The sequence below is a fragment of the Tyto alba genome, unplaced genomic scaffold, assembly GCF_018691265.1.
Source record: "Tyto alba isolate M040663 unplaced genomic scaffold, T.alba_DEE_v4.0 Super-Scaffold_18, whole genome shotgun sequence".
NCBI lineage: Eukaryota > Metazoa > Chordata > Aves > Strigiformes > Tytonidae > Tyto > Tyto alba.
The window spans coordinates 10,800,323-10,822,320 of record NW_024881280.1 but is presented as its reverse complement, the minus strand read 5'-3'; the positions used below and the strand labels follow the sequence as shown (position 1 = coordinate 10,822,320).

At 41.5% G+C, this 21,998-nt stretch overlaps 1 protein-coding gene across 2 annotated transcripts in view; it reads right to left on the bottom strand.

Annotated features, from left to right (window-relative positions):
• Positions 1–21,780, bottom strand: part of MAP3K9 (mitogen-activated protein kinase kinase kinase 9) — a 63,220-nt gene extending 41,440 nt beyond the window's left edge. For both annotated transcript variants that reach the window (XM_042790824.1, XM_042790825.1), the window contains exons 1-2: positions 21,202–21,780; positions 15,469–15,882 (exon numbers count right to left, since the gene is read on the bottom strand). In XM_042790824.1, coding sequence (XP_042646758.1) covers positions 15,469–15,882; positions 21,202–21,502 — 715 coding nt within the window. In that variant the 5' untranslated portion in view covers positions 21,503–21,780. The remainder of the gene's footprint in view (positions 1–15,468; positions 15,883–21,201) is intronic.
• Positions 21,781–21,998: the final 218 nt, after the last annotated feature.

Sequence of the window (21,998 nt, the reverse complement as noted above, 5' to 3'; positions counted from 1 at the left end):
ACACACCTGATGTTTGAGAGCCATCTGGTAAAAACCAATTTACTCATAGTTGCAAGATTATCTCTGTGTTCTGAAATTTTTTTAAATGAAGTTTTCAGAAATATATTGTTCTATTTGTAGGACAGCTAATGTAAGTCCAACTGGTACCACTGTGAAATCAGTCTTAAATAAAACTGTCCATTGGCCCACAAAGGCAGCTGGAGGTGACAATTCATTGCATCTTGCACCACTCACCTTAATGATCACTAAATCAATTGAAATCATCAGTGAACATCTGTCCAACACACAAAGCCCTACTGCAAGAAGGACCTCGTTTGCAGATACTGAACAGCTGTATTTTCATTATTCATGCATCTACCAGAAAGATGTGAGATCAGATATATAAATATACCACGACAAGGTAAAGATAGGGCTATAAAGCTGTATATCCTTTGATCTACTTGTATTCACATAAACTCTAAGAGGGCTGGGTAAACCACATCTAATACATCAGTATCACTCCTGCTTCTTAGCCATTGCACTAAGAAGTTTAAAACTGCTGAACAAATTTTATTTTGGGAATATTCTCAACTTTATTATCATGTTCCAATGCAAATAACTGCAGTGTTGATATATTTTTCATTCTGCTTAATCCAATTTATTTCTAATACAACTTGTTTTTAACTCTTTTCAATTATGCTAGAAACATTAATTGGTCTGGATCTCTTTCCTTCTGCCAGAATATACACATTTCCATCCCTTTCCTTTAATTTTCTCCTTCTCAAACCCATCTACTCTTCTCCCAAACACACTCCTCTACCCTACAAACAGGTAAACCATCTGCACTGAATCTTTCAGTCTGATCACTAAAACAAACATGATAAAGCTTTACTTAGGTTTTAAGTTGGTCACTTCATAAAGCCTCAGTAATATACCTCCTATTTTCTATCCAGCACTATACTACCTTCAGTATGCATGAAAAGATAATTTAAAGAGGTAAAGTACTTTCACAGAAAGTTTTCACAATATAAATCAAGAAAAATATATTTTGCAACAAAATTAACAGCTGCTGTTTTAACCCTCTGTTCTGTATTACACCAGCAGAGCCAAAAACTTGTTATTATAATCTCTCAAACACAAACTTTCCCTGGAAGGCAGTAACACTGTCAGATTTTTTGCCTGTTTCATTTAGGAGGGTTATTTTAGTTTTCAGCTACACTTTTGGATAGTTAGGATAGCATTCTTAATCTCCGCCAGGCCAAAGTAGTGGCTAAGAGAAAGCAGAGAAAAACGAACACTTCAGCCCATGCTGACACAGTTGCTAATAACATCAAAGAATAGTAGGAAGTGGCTCCTCATTTCAACTCACTGTCAAAATTAAGTGACAAGGCAGCAAAATACAGTCATATAGTTGCCTTTTTCTGGTTTCTCAGCCTAGAGAAAGGATTAGCTTTCTCTGTGTAGTGTAGTGTTGAACTCCTTTGCTTTGCTTGTGCTAAAAGCTGACTCATCACTTCAGAAGCAGAACAACATTCAGGGAGGAACTACTACAGTGTGACCACCCACAGCAAAAATAGCCCATTTTTACATATGAAGGTAGAGGAAAGGGGCTGCTGTCTACTGCACACAATAGTATGAATAGCCAGGTATATGAAAGTTTCCTGGCTGTACTGGCTTCAGCTTCTTCAACTACTGTGCTGTTGTATTCCCAATTTATTTAGCGCACAGCACACCAAGAAACTAAAAAACTTTTTATAGTGAATTATTAGACTGATAATGACAGAATACCAAGGAAAGCAGGATTACCTTGCAATACCACCACAATAGTTAACCACCAAACTGCCCATTGTGCCTATATTTCATGACAACAGCTATATCTGCAACACCATGCTCCCTTTCCCAGTCCAGAGTGTATGTGTATTAAGAAACACAACAGAAACTGCAAAAAAATCCAAGACAGTCTCCTGTATGGTCCAGCTTACAGTTCACGCCGAGTCATTTACCTTTGCATGATGCTACTCAGTAAGCCTGGCACACAGGAACAGAAATCTATTAGCTAATGAACATTAAGCCTGATGGAAGTGGTTACAATTATTAAGTGAAGGGAGAAATAAAAAAGAACTAAGAGAAGCATTGAGTACTGAGAGCATACACGAAGAAATACAGAAAGCAGCAGGCAGGAAGACAAGGATCCCTACCGTAGGGTAAAAAAGCTGGATTTGTTGTCTGTGGTAAACCAGGATGTCTCTCTGAATTGATGGATGATTGCTGGCTTCACATGTAACTTCCATACAACCTCTCCCCAACTGAGACAATACATCCAGTATTTTAGTGCCAGAATACCTGCCATTCTTTTCCTTAAATACTACAGTTCTAGGCAGACCATGAAACAACAGGGCTACCAGCTAGCAAAAACGCAACATTAACTCATGTGTTCTATTGTTATATTTGAAGTTTTATCAAGTCTTCACAGAGATGCCTATCATTAACAGTGTTTCTAGCATGCTAGGGTGGACAGTGGTGCTATGGAACAGGTCGGGAGAACAATCTGAAGAAAGTACCAGAAGCTTGTTTGCCACAAGTGTAAGAAAATCTGATTATGATGGTACTTCAAGTTAGCCTGATCTTAAAGGGAGCTCCCAGACCTTGAGACAGAGGCAGCGGTGGAGGTCCCAGGTGAGGCCCTGACTGCCAGCTACCAGCCAGACACAGCAACTTGATGATGTAGAGTTGAGAAGGCCTGAAAAACTCAAAGGTAGTGGAAATATCTGAATACCTGTAACTGTCAGTACACTTCAGTAGTTCTGTTTCAGTCTGCACCAACATTAGCACTGCTGTGAGTTGAATGCTTTGCCATCCAGGACTCCAGGAATGAGGAAAGCAGTCATATCAAGACATGAAGAAAAACTCCAGCCTGCCGGCACATCACACTCACACCCATTCCCAAGAGCCCCTACTCAGTTTGTATTGTACTCTGTCTGCTCAGAGCCACACGAGCTGGTTACACAGTCCAAGACCTAGATGGCAACAACAGCGATGGGTGGGTGACAGTGACAAGTGGAAAGGCTATAAATAGGATAAATGTGATGTTTGTTATTTCACTTGGTGTAGAAACATTTCATTCTAATATTTAAATCATTAAGTGGTCATCCAACTATCTGCACAGACTTGATCAAGTTTCCTACTAAGTCTCCCATATTCTTATCTGAACTCTCAACTAGATTTCTCCTTTAGTCCCAATGCTTCACCGTATCTATTCTTATTTTGTTAGATTGAAAATAAGTGAGAAGACCACTACTTAAGACCTCAAAGGATGAAAAATGGCAAAGGAACTCAAACTCACATGGTATGACACTATCTAGCTTATCTTTTCTTTCCCAGAATAACACCACACATTTTTGCTGCAGCTGAGTGTTTTTGCAGATCTCTCCAGAGCAACTCAACCACCTACAGATGAAACAGCCTAGTACCACATTTGTTTTCCCATAGGCATTTGCTCACCTGTTACTGCAAAAAATCACTGTTTTCAACAGCAGTAAAGTCAACAGGCAGCTACGAAGAGAGGAACTAATGCTTACCCTGCCATAGCCGGAGTGTGAAAGACCACTGCTGCAACTGAGCACTCATTGCGGGTGAAAATATCGGACACATTTCATTTCTTCCTCCATCCTGCAAACATAACAGCTTACTGTGGCTTCACTTACCAAAACACAAAGTGGCAAAATTTTGTCAGATAGTGGATAGGCATCAGCCCATCCACTTCCTCCATTTAGATAATTCAAGTACTGTAAGGAGATTCATCAGATACAGAGTCCATCACATCCCAGGTGCAAGAGCTTTACAGAAAGAAAAGAACAGAGTAAAACCTTTATGGAAACCAATGCTTTTTCAATCTGAGACCCTTAAATGCAAAACATGAGCAGAGTTTGCAGTTCTAAAAGCTGCAAGTCTTTTCACAGTAGGATTTACAAGCAATCCAGACTCGTATGAGGAGGTGCTATAGGACCATTAAACTTCTCCCTGCCAGCAATATAGCAGAAATCTCAAGTGCAAAAGTTGAAGGAAACATAATATTTCCATTTCCAAACAATTCCAAATTTATCAAAAAAGTTGCTTTACACAAGTTTCAGAAGTCTGCTAAAGGCTTACTGAAGCTGAAGGTGTGCCAGAGAGGAAAGAAGTCTGATTAATATCACAGGATCCAGACTCTCCCACCCACCCATGGCAGAACATGTCCAAAACTGAGCCAATCTGTTACAGAAAACCCTGTCTTGAACAAAGAATCTCCTCACTCAACCCCGTATGTTTTATAAGGGTTTGTTTTTCAGACCACAGAATAAAGTTATCAAGATAGGACGGCTCTGAAGGCACTTTCTGAGAACTTCTACTCCTAGCCAGAAGGTCCATGAACACTGAAATATATCAATACTACACTTTAATTTCTTCCCTGACACACAGCCCCTGGAATTGCACAACTGGAACAGCCAATTTCAGTTTACAGTATTTTTTTGTACTCATCTCCCCACAATTGAAGTATAATCTTTGCTTTGTCCAAATCCCTTTGACTGCCTTCTAGATCTATTACCAGCCCAAACACTTTCAACTACTAGAAGACTATGAAATTAGTGCAAATGTGGGTTTATTTTTTTAAGCTGAGACTAATTCAGAAGAATGCGATATGCATCTTTGTCTCTTGCATGGGCCAATTACTACTTTTTATACTTTCTTTTATCTGAAAAATGACTAAAAACTCCCACTGTACGCTGAAGAAACACAATACATTTTGAAATCTTCAGGTTTCTTATTTAGAAGGTACTACAGTAATAGCATATATTAGCCATAGACCTATAGTTTTTGAATAGTCCTTATTTGAAGGAGAAGAGTATCCACAGATCAAACAAAAATGTTCTTGCATAAAAGATGGCTTCACTAAACTTACTATGATTGCACAAATCCCATTTTCCCCTCCCATGAATAAGCAAAACTTCCCAAGATACATTTCAGCTCACATGGTGGTGATGGGAAATAATGGATATTAGATAAAATGATAGCCTTAATATTGCTGCATGCTGCTGCACTGTCTGAGAGCTGTCAGAGAGCCAGAAGCTAGCTAGTAAGTCTGCAGTTTGCCTAACAAGTCAAAAAAGCCTTATTGCAAAGGGGACAAGGGACTGAGCTTGCCAGGTATTCCTTTTTTTTTTAATTATTAAATCCTACTGGCAGTACACTGGCATACTGCCTTGAGGACAGAACTAAGCTTTTGGGAAAGGATTTCAAAAACTTGCTCCAAAATGAGACCTTGTATCATAGCGGTTTGCCAAAATCTAATTTACAATTTTAGTTTTACCTTCCGTCATCAGCTTGCACAGCTTTGCTTCACAAGTATCCAGATAACGAGCAATCTGCTCTTGATCCTGCATTCAAAGTACTTAAAGTGATTAACAGATCTGCACATGGACTGAGCCCCGGCCTTCCGCATGCAGCCTTTACCTACCTTCTGTTGGGTACTCTGCCGTTCATTTCAGTAGGACTGCATCTTTATTCTAATATTTGTTTGTGGTGCAGAAGGCTAAGTGTTGCATAAGATCCTGTAGAGCACAGAATTTAAGACTCATTCAAAATTTCACATCTTAGAAGGAAAAACAAAGAATACAAATACTGTCTCTAGTAATTATCAATTATTTTCTTTATTTTATTACTAATCATCCAGCAACGACACATTTAAAAAAAAACATTTATGCCTTGGAAGCAAAAGCTTTTTAATTATTGGGTACGCGTGAGGGTTCAGCAAATCCATAAAGCTGGCTGACTGTCCTCTTCTATCAACCCAGAGGAGGTGACGGATGTGACAGCACAGCAGTTCTTGGATTTTAAGCCATGCAGTACAGTAACTCTAAAGAGCTAATGCATAACGGGGGAGGGGATAGGAAAGGCCTCCAGAGCCATGATATATTTAGAATCGATCCTTTCACCTAGCCAAGATGAAAAACATCTTATCGCTTTAGTGACCTGGTACAAAACACTGAAAGCTCCTGGAGAACACTCAGGTGAGTTTCCTGGAAAAATGGAGCCCTTCAGCTCTGGTTTCAGAATAAATCCCACCATACTGCTTACACTGGAACAACCACCTAGCTCAGGCGTGGATTACTGTGCTCTTTATAATCAGTTAAATGCTCCAAGGAAAAAAAAATAATTACATCTGTACCCAACACAGTGCTTTGCCAAATTATATCAGTTTGAAAGCTTGCAAAAAAAAAATCAAGGACTGTATTAGGCAACAACAAAAAAAGAAGAGGGAAGAGTAGAATCACATGAACGACATTCATTAATTGTCGCTCAAGAGACTGAAAAGAGATTTAATAATAATGCTGGTTCAGTGGAAGCCATTTTCAGGCAAACAGAAACATGAAACATGATGAAAAATGTAGCACGGGACTGTTTTGCTTTGGCTTTAATTAAGACATCTCTATGAAACAGTCAATAACATCAAGTACTATTCATTCCTGGAACAGGCTAGTACACCACAATCTAGAAGGCAAGACAAAAACTTCACAGGCAATAGCACAAACCACACCAGAAGCTGGGGGTTTTTTTGGTGGTTTGTCTGTGGGTTGGTTTTTTTCTTAAATCAGATTTAATTTAAAAAGCCTTAAGCAAGGGGGGTATATTTACATCAGAACAAATGTTAAAAGCCTCAGAGATGCACAATCAACACCAAGCTACAGCTGACAACAGTGAAATTCATACTTGCTTGAATACTGCAGTTTTACTTTAAGGTAAGCAGAACAAATTGCCAGCTGCTAAGAGGGTAGTCCTGCATTGTTGCACATCAGAGTCTATGCAAGATAACAGCTCATGCAGTAAAGCTATGAGAAAGCTGTTCAATTTTTAATGTGTTAGTTTTCTGACCCAGCTTACCCTGTAATCAAAGAGTAGAAGTGATTACATAGTACCCTGATGAAGCATTAGGAATATCTCCAAGTTACCAGATCACCATAATCATATCAAAGCCAGGTACTATGTGACTGATTACATCAAAGAAAAAAATAAATCAATAAATCCAAGAACAAGATTGACAACACTTCAACAAGCAGAATTAGGCATACTGAATTCTATCAATCAGTTATGGGATTTTTCTTATTTTCAGGATCCTTGGACAGTGCAAAGTCAAAAAGAACAAAAGACATTTCTCTCTAACATCTTTTCCTAGGTCCCTATTCAAATAGGAGAAACAATAGGAAATCCTATAATACTTTTGTGGCAGGTGGACCACATGACCTGGTTCACATATATCCCACTGCCCTTACACATACCATCTTCACAGCAATTATCCATACTAGCACTTCTTTATAGTACCCCAAGAACCCCCCAGGAATCCCCAGTTGAAGCACCACAGTTGTTACAATAAGCAAAGTCTTAGTAGCAGAAATATTTGCCTGTTACCAGTAAATGGAGCTACTGGCTCACTATCATTTGCTACACATCTAAACAGTAAGTCTATAAATCAGCAAGGTTGAAGCCATGCTCACATTTTAAATTAAGGTTTCCAGTTCTAATACAAACAGCAAATCTTTACATTTCTCAACAGCCAAAGCAAATTCCAGAAGCCTGTTTGATGAAGCATCAGAGGAAGATGTTGTACAGCTAAGTAGGAGCTTGGCTTGTAGCTCCAACAATGATCCAGGACTTTAATACGGCATTCAAAGCACATACAGGATTTCACAGATTATTTGGAATCTATATGTGCATTAGATCGAGTTTGGTGTTTTGGCAGGTATTTTTGTTTTTAATAAAAAATGGTGTTTTAATAAATGCTTTTAGAAAGCAGAGTGGTAGGGCTGTGTGTGGTAGTGACACAAACGGCTGATAGGAGGGCTGTCTATCCTCTGGCTACTTCCTTCTGAAGAGAACCCTAAACGATGCTGCACCATGCTGCCGTTACCACCCTAACAACTCTTCTGCAGGCTGGGACCCAAAGGTTTACTATTATGTGGGTCCTGTTCTCCCAGATCTTAAAAAACACCGATAAAACATGATTATAAACCCTAACACACTGTAATAGTTTCTCCTCTTAGTGCAGGAGGTTCTGTTACTATTTCTGTTTCATATTTGGAAAAAGTTCAGGCCTGAGGAAGGCTGAATTTGCCTTTCCATTAGCAACTGGACAATTAAAAAGCAATTATGAGATATGCCAGTCAACTTTGGCAACATCTCAGAAATCGAAGTCACACCTATCTAACTTAAACTATCCCAGAATAGAGAAAGTAGACATGTACCAAAAAGCACCTACTTAAAAACACGTGCTATATCCTATACTCTTTGCAACAGCTTGAGGCTTTCCTTGCCTTGTCATAAGGGAATATGCGCCACCTTCAAAAATGGAGTATTACTTAAAAATAAGGAATCATTTTGGGTGATGAATAATCAGTTCGAAGAGCAAGACTGCTTAACTTCTGATGCTTCAAGAGCGAGTTTGTTTGCTTCGGATATGCTGAAATTCTGAAAGGAACTGTTTAACAAGGAAAGCAAAAGTGAAGCTGCTGACAGAAATCTCTCAAAATTAAAATTAAGTTTATTGACATGGGAGCAACATTAAAGAAAAAGTAGATGTGAAAGTTATTCTAGGAAATTATTGGGAATGCCACAACAAGGCTGTTCTCAGTCTTGACTTACTACTGCGAAATTTCAGAAAAATACAGATTTATGCTAACTCTGTCACAGCTGGTCAGACAGCAAATTTATGGGAGCAGCACAGAGACGCCCATGTTCACCTCCTGCACGATGGTGCTCAGGTCCGCTCGTATCTGTTCTATGGTTCCATATGCCCAGTTTGGAGAAAGTGATTAGCATCGGAACTTTTTTTCTTAGGAACAGAAAGAACCCTGTAGAAAAATATATGCAGTGGGGCACAGATATGAAAAGGGTATCAGCTAGGTTTTTAAAAGAAACAGACACAATGTCAAGTCTTAAAAAATGAGAGGAACTCTTTCCCTCTTCACATTCTTGTCCACAAAGATATGGGATTTCATTTGTGAAATTACCTTTTTGCTACTTGGTGTGGACAGGAGAATACCAAAGTGTTCTTGTGGACACCAAGCTTATTCCATTAAGTCCTTCTATTTTTTACTTGCAATTAATAGTGAAGACATCAATTAATATTCAAGTCAAATCATTTACAGGAGATGTATTTTCACTTTGGAACTCTCAGAAATGTACTGAAACATACTGAAAATAAAACTGCAACATAAAAGCATCTGTCAAATTTCTCAGAGAGGAAAGTAGTTGCACTAATTTAGACAAGCTAAAGAAAACAAACAAACAAACAAATCAACCCAAAGTAAACTGTCACCCTACTTCTGTGAATTCCTCCTGTCTCAACAGCTTGAAAATTAGCATTACTTTCAGGTATAATTGACAACTTCTGAACTAATAACACATGAAATTAAAGTATTTTTTTCATTTTGTTCAAGAAAAAGTTGTAGTATTACTCGCATGAATGGCATTGTCATATTACCACATGCAAAAAATTATAGTTACTTGGAATTTTTTAACCACAATACAAGTGACCAGGCTATCAGCACAAAAAATGATACTCTGGGGCGACAGAGAAACAAGCAGTGTAACCAGAACTGGGGAGTTATGCACCATTAGCAATATCATATAGCATGTCCATAGAATCAGATAATTGCTTAAGGGCAGAGCCTGAAAAGTCATCTTTAATCACCCTCTTAGGACTATATTCAGGCTGTTTGAAAGGATTGACTTCTACTACACACACTTTTTGTTCCTTTGTTTGTTTTGGTTTAAGAAGACACTTACTGCATTTTGCTCTCTGAACTGAACCAGAGACCATCTGCATAAAACTAATCTCCCAGCTGTTGTGTGTCATGCTGCCCTCCTCCATCTCACATTTTTATCACTTTACTCTTACTGGGTAAGGGACCACCTAACTAAGACCAGATCAATTCACCCAGTATAAAGTGTTCAAATGCCATTGAAATAGTTTCACTATACTTTACATGAAGCATTACTCACACATTTAATTGCACTGACAAAGGAAATCCATTCTGATAGAAGGTACAACATTGGAGAGTTAGTCAGCAAATTACAGAAGTACCAGAAGCAGCAATAACAGTGCAGACTTCCAAACTGCTCTGCCAACACACTTTAAGCAGACCCTGGAAGAGCTCTTCTCTCCGACACCGACAGACAGAGGAAGAGGTTTACATTCAGTACTTTTCCTTCTCTAAGACCCACAGAAGAGTGTCAATTATGAATTGATTAGGATGTGAATACTGCAACAAAGAATGAGATAATTAATCACATGTTATAAAGACTGATATGTAACATTCAAGTCCTGTTGTCCTTGGGTTGGATTTGAACTAGTTGCAAGGAATCCCTGCTTCTAAATTCTGTCTGTACTTTACAAAAAAAGAGGAAGGAATATTGTTAATTCTAGGGATAACTGTTCACAGACCATGTGGAAAGCAGTTCTGTTAGCTTCTTTATGAACAGAAAAAGGCTTAAACAACTGCATAAAATAAATAAGCAAAGCTACAGCAGAGTTTGGAATTTTTTAGAAAGCTAGAGCTTGGAATCTCAGGGTATCACAAGCTTTGCTTAGTGGTCCAAAAAGTGGGAGAGGTGAACACCTTCCGAGAACTAGAAGAGAATAACTACTAACTTGAATGAATCAGAATTGTTGGGGTTTATTTTGAGCTCTGTCCTTACCTCTTTCTTTGGCCTTGGCCATGTCACTTTGCTGTTAATCTTCTGTGCCACTTTGTGGAACACAAACATAGTGACTTTTGTAAAGCACTTTGCTAACTGGCATGAACACCCTCAGCAAAATCTTTCAGTGTAGTGCAAATAACAAACGTATTTTGCTGAGCCAGTCAAAAAAAAGAGCAAATATGCTTTTGCTAGTTCTCTGCAGCATTAGTTAACTGGCATTATTCCTATAGCAATGCTGGCATATCTGACATTGCCAGACAAATAGAAACAAACAGGTCCAGCTTCATTATTTACAATACTTCACTAAAACCAGCCAGACTGCCCTTTTTGATCCTAAGTATTATATGCCAAGCCCCTTCCTCTGGCCAGAAAAGTGACTCAAATCACAAGTAAGAGAAAGGGAAGCTAAGAGCTGTGCTAAACTCAGTGATGCTGACTTCAGTGGGCACTCCTAGTTGCTTTTTTTCTATAACTCAGCATTTAGATTATTTAGAAGCCTTCATATTGGGAGAGGCCTACTACCAATTCTGTGACATACGCTCAGTGGAGTAGCAACATGCAGGTGAAAAGGAAAGGTTAGCAATATCAACAGATTAAGAGAAGCCAGAGAGGATTGTGTCAGATTAATTTTCACATGGAATAAACTGAATCTCTCGAATCAAATGTCAAAAAAAGAGGAATACTAATCGCCTCACACAGCAGAACAAAATAGCATTTCTGGGTTATCTTCTTTCTCTTGTGTAGTTATACGACTAACACATGAGTTGGTAATGTCACTGGAACACTCGTCTACCAGACTCACTGCCAAGTGAACTGACACTCAGCAGAAGAATTTCAGGGTCTCTAAAAATAAATCACAGGTGTGTAATTTGTTCTGTAACTATCTTACATACTCCTTTCCTGATAGCATCCCCAAAGCAATGAAATAGGCAGCCCTCATAACCTCAGAAGATTTACAATGAAAGTCTGCCTCAAATGAACACGGTACTTAAAATATACAGGGCACTTTTCCTACACTCTAAATGTATTACCATTAAACCTGAAGTTATGACAATGAAATGGAAAAAAAAAAAATTAAGAGAAATGATGGAACAGAAAAAACGTCCACCTTTATGGTTAAAAGAAGGAAGACAGACAATTGGTTTGGAGAGTGCTTTTTGACGAGGAAAATCTCAACAGAGGCCTCCTGGAATCTTCTTAATCCTCTGAAGTTCAGCCCCTGTACAACAAGAAGTTACCTCCCAAAGCAATCAAAACTTTATGTTCTTTACTGTGCCATCAGAAATGTTGATAACTATTCCGAGCATTGGTTTTGTAACTACTACTTGAGTCCAAAAAGCTGCAATAGTTTAGATTAAAATGTTGTGGTTTTTTTTCAAACCCATGTACATATATAATGAGGTAACATCTCAGACTTGTATCAAGGTGCCCACTTGACTTATTTTACTGTTCAAAATGCAACATGACCTTCTGAAAAGGTTCATCATGAAGTATTGTCCTCATGCATTCTGTACCTTCCTAAAAATGGGCAGACATCTGAAAGCAAGGCATACTTTGATTTTCTTCTATTCTAGTAGAAAATTTTATTTTAAATAAGGCAACTCTGTTCTTTCTCACACTCCCATCTTGTTCCTTAACTCCCAGACTAACTCAGCCTGCAGCTTCAGATGGCTAGTGCAGGTCCCAGCTGGTGCCTGAAGGCAAGATGAGATGTATGAGAATCACTGTCTATTACTAGATGTAGGCAATATCAATCAGCAGATCGATACAGCTGATGCTCCTATGACAGCTCCACAGTACTTGTAGATGTTCAGTACATGAAAGAAACGTGTTTGCAAGAATCTTTTTCAAGTTCTTGCAAGCAGAAGCTGTTCCTTCTCCAGAGACACATTACTGCCTATGAGTTGGTAGGTGGCAACTTGTGCAAAGAAAACACTACAAGCTTGTAATTCTACAGTCAAAGCTAACAACATAACCTGTTCTCTATTATCCACAGTAATAGAGAAAAGTACATCAGAAAAACACAGAAAGCACAATAAATCAGGATTCAGTAACATACATAGTCCACTAATCTTTACAAAACTTACAAAAAGCATTCCATAGAAAACAGAGCAGAGAAATATCCAAGATGCTTGTTACATATAATGGAAAAGGGATTTCAGCAGTGAATTGACAGTGTGTTTAGGAAAGACATGACTTGGGCAGTTCCAAGTTGTTTATCCTACAGATAACCACGAGTTAAGTCTGCCTGCATGTAGAGGTAATATACACTTTTTTGGGGAATAAAAAACAAACCAAACCAACACAAGACCAATAGTCCCTTTCCCCCACAAAAACGCTTCACCATTGTCATAATCTAGTATTTATGACATTTGCTTTATAGATACGCTCAGAAAAGAACATATATCTTCAAATGTTTAGAATATTATACATTTTTTTAAAATTTCTCTTCCACCACACAGCACAGAATGAGGATTTATATTGCCAAACTAAGGTAAACAGCTGTTTAGCTATGAAGTTTCAGCCAATACCTGAGGTTACTAATTCATCTTATTTGAAAACAGAATTACAAATCAATGATTCTTCCTTAAAATATCTGAAGCCCTTCCCTCCAGTACCAGCTCTTACATTTATCTGGTTTCCCATATGTAATACTGCTTTCTGCAGACTTATCTAGGCAAGAATTTTCCTATACCCATCATTTCTGTACTAGATCTGATGGTACCCTTGGTCAAGACCACCACGTAAATTCTCTACCTCTCCTCTCCAAACATGGGATGTCTTTGAATCCTCCCACAGGCATTCCCGCTCATTATTCCTCTTCCTTTACTATCGCTTCCTCCCAAATGAAGAAAATTCTAGTAATACACACAGTGAAACCCTCAACTTCTCACTGATGATTTACAGTGCAGCACAATTATGTACTGCTGATTCACTCTGACAAGAGGCATTTACTCTTGCTGCTGATAGTACAGAGGTTTCCTAGCATCCACATCTGTGTGGTTGGTGACACTGTGCACTGGTGTCTCTCTAGTTGAGCTGGTTCTCTGGTTGATAGGTTTCCCTTTTCAACTAGAAGTCTCTAGTCTGAATAAAACCATGAAACACCAGTCTTCTATCATAGAACTAACTTTCATTCTAGACCTCAAAAAGTTTCAGATAGCATTAAGCAATAGAGCCTTAATAACCTGTTAGCAAAATAAACAAGTAAATATTTTCTTAGGTAAGGAGTAAAGGTGCAATACTTAAAGGCAACTATTTCTTATTCACAGAGGCAGCAAGTCATCCATTAACCAAGCCAATCAATCCTTCGTTTTACAGCATTTATCAGTATGCCCATATATACTGCCAGCTGTAAGGGACACGTTTAGATATTAGGAAATTTTTATAGACATTAAGATTGCCTTACTCTAACAAAAAGGGAAACTTAAATTGTATAAGAATAGTATTATAGAAGCTAATTTGAAAGTTCTCATAGTTCCTATTTTCAAACTCACTAACAAGAGTTAATAATACTTTTTTAATTTGTACTTCACAACAAACTATGCAAGCTCACTGACACAAGAGATGAGGCCAAAAAATGTAGGAAGATTTTGCAAGGCCTAGAATTTTACAGCACCGTAATGGTTAATGCTAGCTCTAGTGAATCTATTTAAGATACTAAAATTTTCATGTCAGACCTCTTTGCTAGATGTTACTGCCCTCAAAGCAAAAGAGAACATTTGCCTGCATCCAGCCACCCAGTTCATAGCACTCTAATTCAGGCTATAAATGAAAATGAGTTCATACTAACACACCTACCTAAACCACTGCAGCCAACATGCAGGTACGCGTTTGCTCTTGCCATCTAGGCCTAGACAAGCAGAAAGAAAGGCTAAACAGTTGCATGCAGGCATCAGGAAAGGAGATGATGATCTTTAAACCACTGAAGCAGTTTGCTCCCACACTCATAAATAAAGTTCTATGCATGCATTTGACTTCAAGGCAATTTTAAGTTCAGGAAAATAGACACACTACAAAAACAACACCCAAGTGGCAGACAGCAACGCTATTAGTATTACAGAGTTGCTAGCTATTCACCATGATTTCCAGAAATGTAACTACCAAAGTTCAGTCCTCATGCTCTAATGGGTCAGCTGCAGCCCACGTAAAGCACCACAAACATCAGATGAAGTCCTGGGTGTGCAAGGGCACCCACTGGGACATTTCATTTACCCGAGTTAATGTTTCTGTCAACACCAGCTCTATGAGAGATGGAGAAGATCCAATTCAGCTGGGATGGGTTAAACCTCCCGTAAGGAAAACAGGCTTGCATCTCATCTATACAGCAAAATCTAGCAAGTAAAATGAAAGCCTAAGAGCATTTATCTTTTCAAAGGAGCACTTATCCTTCCAAAAAGGTAGAAGGAGAATACACATTTTAAGTTCTGCAAGACTTTCCAACCTACAGGAGTCTGCTGAAATGCCAATAAAACTGAGACACTATGTGTGTATATATATATATGAACTACTAGAGAAGCATGCTCTGTTTACAATTGCTTTTGCATCCAATCTTTAAAGTTACTTTTACAAAGTGAAAGCATCTACATGTTCCCTGTGGTCTGTAGCACAATAAACCCCTCTGGGATTGAATTAGAGGATACAGTGGTTCACAAGAAAGTATCGCTAAGGTAACAGTATTCCCCTCTTTTCTTTGTACGATTTCTTTCCAAAACTGTATCCCAGCACCCTGTCTGTTCACTGTGTAGCACTTACTGTTGCTGGACTTCAGGTCACGGTGAATTATGGGAACAATTGCTTCCTCGTGCAGGTAGTTCATTCCCCTTGCAATCTGTACTGCCCAGTTCACTAGTATGTCAGGAGGTATCCTTTTACCAGACAACACTCTATTTAGCGATCCTCCACGGGCAAACTCCATGATCAAGCAAAGATTAGGTTCCTTCAAACACACACCCCTGAGGGCAATGATGTTGGGGTGCTTTAACATTGCAAAGAGCTTGGCCTCTTGGCGGACATTCTCAATGGTCTGGCTGATGTCCTCATCAGGGTCATAGCGAGCTGCCTTGACAGCAACCTCATCTCCTATCCATACAGCTCGATACACTTTTCCGAAGCCCCCTATGCCAATGATCTCCTCCAGAACAAGCTCTGAGAAGTCGATCTCCAGGACTAGGGAAAGAGGAAAAAAAAGATGTAAATGTTTAGCAACTACACAGCCGGTACATCAACTGAAGGTCCATGTTGCCCAACAACACCCTTGCCCCTTGGAGGAAGGACCATATTTCACTCCAAAACAATACAAATGAAAGCAATCGTCCCTTCTGACAATCTTTCTTTGCCAAATAGTGTGGGGTAAAACAGATCTTGCAGTATCATAAAACCTGTATGAAGTACTCACTGTGAACGGTGATGAATTTGAAGTAATGGTGGTGAATGACACACTTAAAATAGCCTCCTCTTAACACACTTAAACCCTTATAACACTGACACTCCCTTAAGGCTAAACCTTCATTTCCTGCCCTCAATGACAGTACAAGATTCCAAAAAAGAAAACCCACAGGCTAATCTTCATTGACTTCACTATACAGTATTGCACATGACATAACTAAAATTCAACACAAAACACATCTGCTTCTGCATTTGTCCCTTATTTGAATGTCTCTTATTCAACTGCCACTACCAATCTTCTAGTCCTTCCCAAATCACGCTTATTCTTCCACACCTCTACAAGCTTTGCAGATTCGTTCACCCCAAGAGATCTGTTAACCAATTCTGACACTACTGATGATAGTGTGACAAACAGATGGATAAGATCACATACTGAATATGCAGAGCTAGCAATAAGAAAAACGCTTTTTGATTAATGCATACTGCATTTTTATTACAGAAACTATATAAAATAACAGAATCACCATTTTCCATTCCCCCACACTCAGTTATACTATACAGTAGCTGGTGGCTATCTGGCATTGTATAGTAAAATATATGGATGTAGATGTCTTAATTCAGCATATAAATTGCATCTGGAGCAAAAGCCGTGAGAAAAATGTATCCTGTACAATTGCACACTAAACACAGTTCATGCTCACAGATGGCCAAAAGAACCCATCCAATACTGACTAACATAGAACAGAAAACCCATGTGCTGACACGGCTGAATTTACAGCAGTGGTAGGCCACTGGTGAGATACACCGTTGATGTTATGCCTGATATTTTGGTGGTTACCAATTACAGCCAGATGAATTTTTAAAAGTTTTAGGGGACAAATACCGTAATGCAAGAATTTAAGCAGAAAGTCACCGAGACTTTTAATACTTTTCTGCATGCGAAACACCAAATCTGACATGGTTCCCCTGCTTTGTCTAGTAGAAAGGAAGTTAAGTCTGTAATGGACTTAACTGATGTAGCTATTAATTCCGAGTACTGTATTAAATTATTGTTTTTTGTAGTTACTGATTGTATACAAAGGTCTCCACTGTTGTTGAAAGAAATTACGTAGCCATACAAGGCAAGGTAACGGGTTAGATCCCACTTAAGTAAAATACTTGACTCATTCCCATCAAATGTCTTTCCTAAATACAAGCCTATAGTACAAGACCTTTGTGACAAAATTGCATGGAGTTGATATGAACTGTTGACCATAGCTACAGACTTTTTTTTTTTCTTTTGACTGAGCTCCATCTTCCCTGAACATGATTTTTAAAAGTCCAGCTTAACTTTAAGTTGGTCAAACCTATGAACTAGGAGTTGACTGCATATACGGATTATATCATCAGTCATCCTATGCAGTACAGCCAATAGATCTGAATCCTCAGCTAATGTAGTAAGTATGCCTGTGCTCTTTTTACCAGTGTTCCATGAACAAAAGATTAATGGAAAGCAAGATAGGAAAGTCTTCCAAAACGAGGAAAGGCTCTTTCCAGTCTAGGACACAAAAATAATTTATTTGTCTGTAACTGAGTACTTGCTTTGAGTAATGCTCTGAACTTCAAGGATTTACATAACAAAGAAGGTTTCACTGCTACAGTAGCAGCCCTGGTGTTCAAATGCTCGAGCTACAGATTATCAGAAAAGATGGAGTAGATTCTAACCAGAAACAATGAAATTTTAGAACAAAACTGTAGTGAAAATAACTCCAGATATGAGACTACCCAGTCATTGAGAATGCACAAGAGCTACTCTGGTATTTCTCACTGATGAAAGAGCCAAAGAAATCAGGTGCTGAGTCCTACCACCTTCAGTCAGTAGGATGCTCACTTAAAGCCGCTCCTAGAGCCAAGGTCAATTAAAAGACTGAAAACGAAACAACCCGTAAGGCACAAAGCAAGACCGGCAGCATTCCCGTGTTATTCCCAACCGGCCTTTTCCTCGGGCACCTCGGGGGCATTGAGGGAGACGCTGAGTGAGCGCTGCCCGCCGGGCCGCAGCTGCCGGGGCCGGGGCGGCGCCGGTGGTGCTGAAGGGACAGCTCCCGCGGCGCCCGCCCGGCCCCGCCCCGGCCCCGCCCCCGGCCCCCGGCGGGACAGGGAAGGAGGGCGGCAGGGAGAAGAACGGGGCGGGCAAAGGAGAAGCGAAGACACGGAAGGCAAAACTTTCTGGATGCTGTCACCCATTTCCCTTCAGGGAAAAAAAACAAAACAAAAAAAAAAAAAAAAAAAAAAAACAAAGCAACAACAACAACAAAAAAACCACACACACAAACCCCCCCAAAAAAAAACACAAAACCAAACAAAAACCAGAAAGACAAACAAAAAAAAACCAAACCCAGGTGGATGCATAAATGAACTGGGAGGTAAAACTGGGAGATTCATGCTTCCAGCCGGGATTTAATGTGTTATGCTGCAAGCCATTCTGTAAAGAAAGTTTTCTTTTATTTGCAAGTATGACCTTAGTTTTACTTTGCAAATGTATGTTTCCTTAATGCAGACTGGCCAGCTCACCCTCATGGGTAACTTTATTAGAAAAAACAAAAAACCTCATCTTTAGAAAAGTTTTGTTTGTTTTTAAAAAGGTATTTTGTGCTGAATCAGCTTGTTCATTTTCACAGACTTAGCTATACAACTACCTTAGTGCACAAAATGCTTATTTTTCTTCACCTTTCTAAGCACACTAACCCCTTTTCTAAACTCCTGTTTAATTTGGCAGACATGCTGTACTGGACTGTAAGGGCAACAGGAATGTTTAATATGCATTTTTTGCCTTAGAATTGAAGAACTGAAGTGTAACAAGTCCTCTGGGGACCAATAAGGAATTACAGAGCCTGTACACCATGAACCAGTAGCCATGTTGACAACTGCAAAGTAGTTGCTATTTAATCAGCATTTATGATACCACACGATTAAGATGTTTAATTTCATCCGTAGTGTGTAAGAGCCCATAGCGCAGATGAGGGTCCTTCAAGCCAGCCCACTGCTGAAAGCCTCAAAAAGCTGCTTTTACCATCAATGGTACCCCCCACTGAGGTAAGATTCAAGCATGCCACGGGGATGGCTGCAAGACAGCATGCAATTACTAGCTCTACTACTACAACTCTCAGTGGAAGCAGAACTTCTAGGACTTGTGCTCCAAAACCATCATCAAACACGAAGATAAACTTTAGGAAAGCAACTAAAAATAGCTTTTGTGCAGAGGTGCACATCTGGAACAACGCCTCGTGTTACTCCCGCAGAAATTCCATACCTCATAGTCCAATAAGTTAGCAGCAGACTATTATTCGAACTAGCTACCAAACTAACATCACCAGCTCTAAAAGTGGGTATCATTCCTTGCAAACGGATTTCTAACAATAAACTTGAAAATCCAATTCACCAGCAATCGACTCTACCACCTGTCCAAATTGCATTGCTTCTTTTAAAAAAAAAAAAAAAATAAAAGAAACATACCCCTTCAGCATATTAAAAACTTAGTGGAGGGCAACAAATCCTACTCTGTCATGAGCATATGGTTGATGACTTGAGAGAACAGAAGTAGCGTAGTCCTGTTGTGGCACTAGAAGGGTAAGACAAGGATAAAGAGGGAAGGTGCATCTCCACAAAATGGGAATACGGCAGGAGACTCCACAGTTACAAAGCCTGCACTTGAACAGACAAAACGGGAAGAGACCTGAGACCTCAAGAAGTTATGTAGAAATGGTTCTCCCAACTATCTCAAAGGCAAAAACTAATAAGCGCTCACGGTATTTTCTGCACGTGGGGAAAAAAATAAAATTCTATACTGTTACAGCATGAAAAAAAACACCCCCACTGCTCCACCTAGTCCCTTCACAATCCCAAGGGCAATGTTATGAATTACTGAGTTTTTATCTAAATGCTTTCAAGCAGAACACAGAATAAGAAACAAGCTATTAGTTGTATTCCTTGGAGATACGTCCTAGATAGGACAAAACATCTTTTTACTCTTTTTACTCCTTTTACTTTCCAGAAAAGCCTACTAGTCTTGAGATTTTTCTCTGCCCCTCCAAAAAAAGCTTTATTCTTGCCTGAATTGTCAATAGCAAGAGATAAACAGGATCTAGAAACAGTCATTCCACAGTTTCTCTTTCTGCAATTGCATGTAGTGGCTAAAAAAAAAAAAAGTAGAGATGAAATGGCCCTATTCTCTAGCTCCAACAAAGGATTCAAAACTGCACTAAAGTTCACAGAAACAAACCAATCCCTTCGTGCCTTCGGCATCACAACCTAGCCAAGCAACCTTCAGGTAGGCCCAGGTATCCAAACTTGGACAAAACTCATTCACAGATATTTTCAAACAGAATTCATAAAAAGACCAAGGGCTAAGGAGAAACATGGCAACACGAGTCAACTTAGGAATTTTTAAGTCAGAAATAATAAGCTTTTGGTTAGGATAAAAGAATATGTTGAAGTATTAGCAGTGGATCAATACTGCAGAAAGCAACTGCTTCTTAACCAGCAACCTCTCCTTAAGGCTACTCTCAAGGGGAGAGTCAGAGCCCCCGGTGACTCCACCGCTGCCCGGCCACTAAGCCTCAGCCGTTTGGTGAAAATTTATCAGCCCCTGGAACCACGGGGCTTTCCAACAGGAAAAACTGCTCCCGGCGCCAGTGAAACGCGAACACGCCAAGCTGGCTTCGGCCTGGAAGGCGGAGAGGCACCGGCGCGGCAGGGACGCGGCTGCGGGTGGGGAAGGGAACGGGTGGGGGGGGGGGGGGGGGGGGGGCGCGCAGGGCCGGGGCAGCCCCGGGCAGGGCGTGAGGGGCCGAGCCGCCGCTGCCCTCCGCTCCCCCGCCACGGGGCCATCGCGGGGAACACCCGCCCCTGCCCCCTCCGCCGCGGCCTCCCCGCACCGGGCCTTCCCCCGCCGCGCCGGGCCGGCGGAAGGGCCGCACCCCCCCGCCCCCCTCTCCCCGCCTCCAGGCTCACAGGAGGGGCAGGACCGGGCCTCGGCCCCTCGCCCCCCCGGTTCCCTCCCGCCGTGTGGCGGCGAGGGACCGCGCCGAGACCCCCGCGCCAGGCCCGGGCCGCCCTTACGCTGTATGGCGGGGGGCGGCGGGTAGCGGGCCCGCAGCTCCGGGCCGCCCCCCTGCACGCCGCTGCTCACGTAGTTGCTGGGGAAGATGCCGACGCGCTGGTCGATCTTGCCCGTCCACCAGCCCTCGTCGCCGGACACGTGCGAGTCCCGGGACAGCACCTGCACCACGTCCCCCGGCCGCAGGCTCAGCTCGTCCTCGCCGCACGCCTCGTACTCGAAGACGGCGGTCCAGAGCGGCGCGCCGCCCGGCGGCTCCCCGCCGCCCGCGCCCTCCTGGCTGAGCTCTGTGAGGGGCTCCATGGCGAGGCTGCTCCATAGGGGGAGGCGCCCGCGGCAGCCGGGCGCTGCGGGGGACGGCGGGGCCGGTACCGCCGCCTATTGTTCATGCGGCCCGGCGCCTGCCGGCAGCAGGTGCCGCCGCCGGGGGGGGGGGGGGGGGGGTGCCCGGCGCGGGGCCGCCTCAGCGCAGCGCGGGAAGAGGCGCGGGCAGGCAGCGCGTGCCGCCGAGCCGCCGCCGCATCCCCCCCCGCCTCCTCCTCGCCCGCCTCCGCCTGCCGCCGCGGCCGCGCATCCCGGAGCCACCTGACTCTCTGGCAGCTTCGGCGGCGGGAGGGGGGGGGAACGGGGCGGGGGGGAAGGCTCCGCCTCCTCGCCGCCATTGGCCGCTGCTACCGCCCGTCAACGGCGCCCCGCACCTGATTGAGGGCCCCCGCCGCCTCGACCACGCCCCCCTCCCCCCGCCCGCGGCGTCTCGCACCCTCGCACTCACCGGTGTGTGTCCCGCCCCGCGCACACA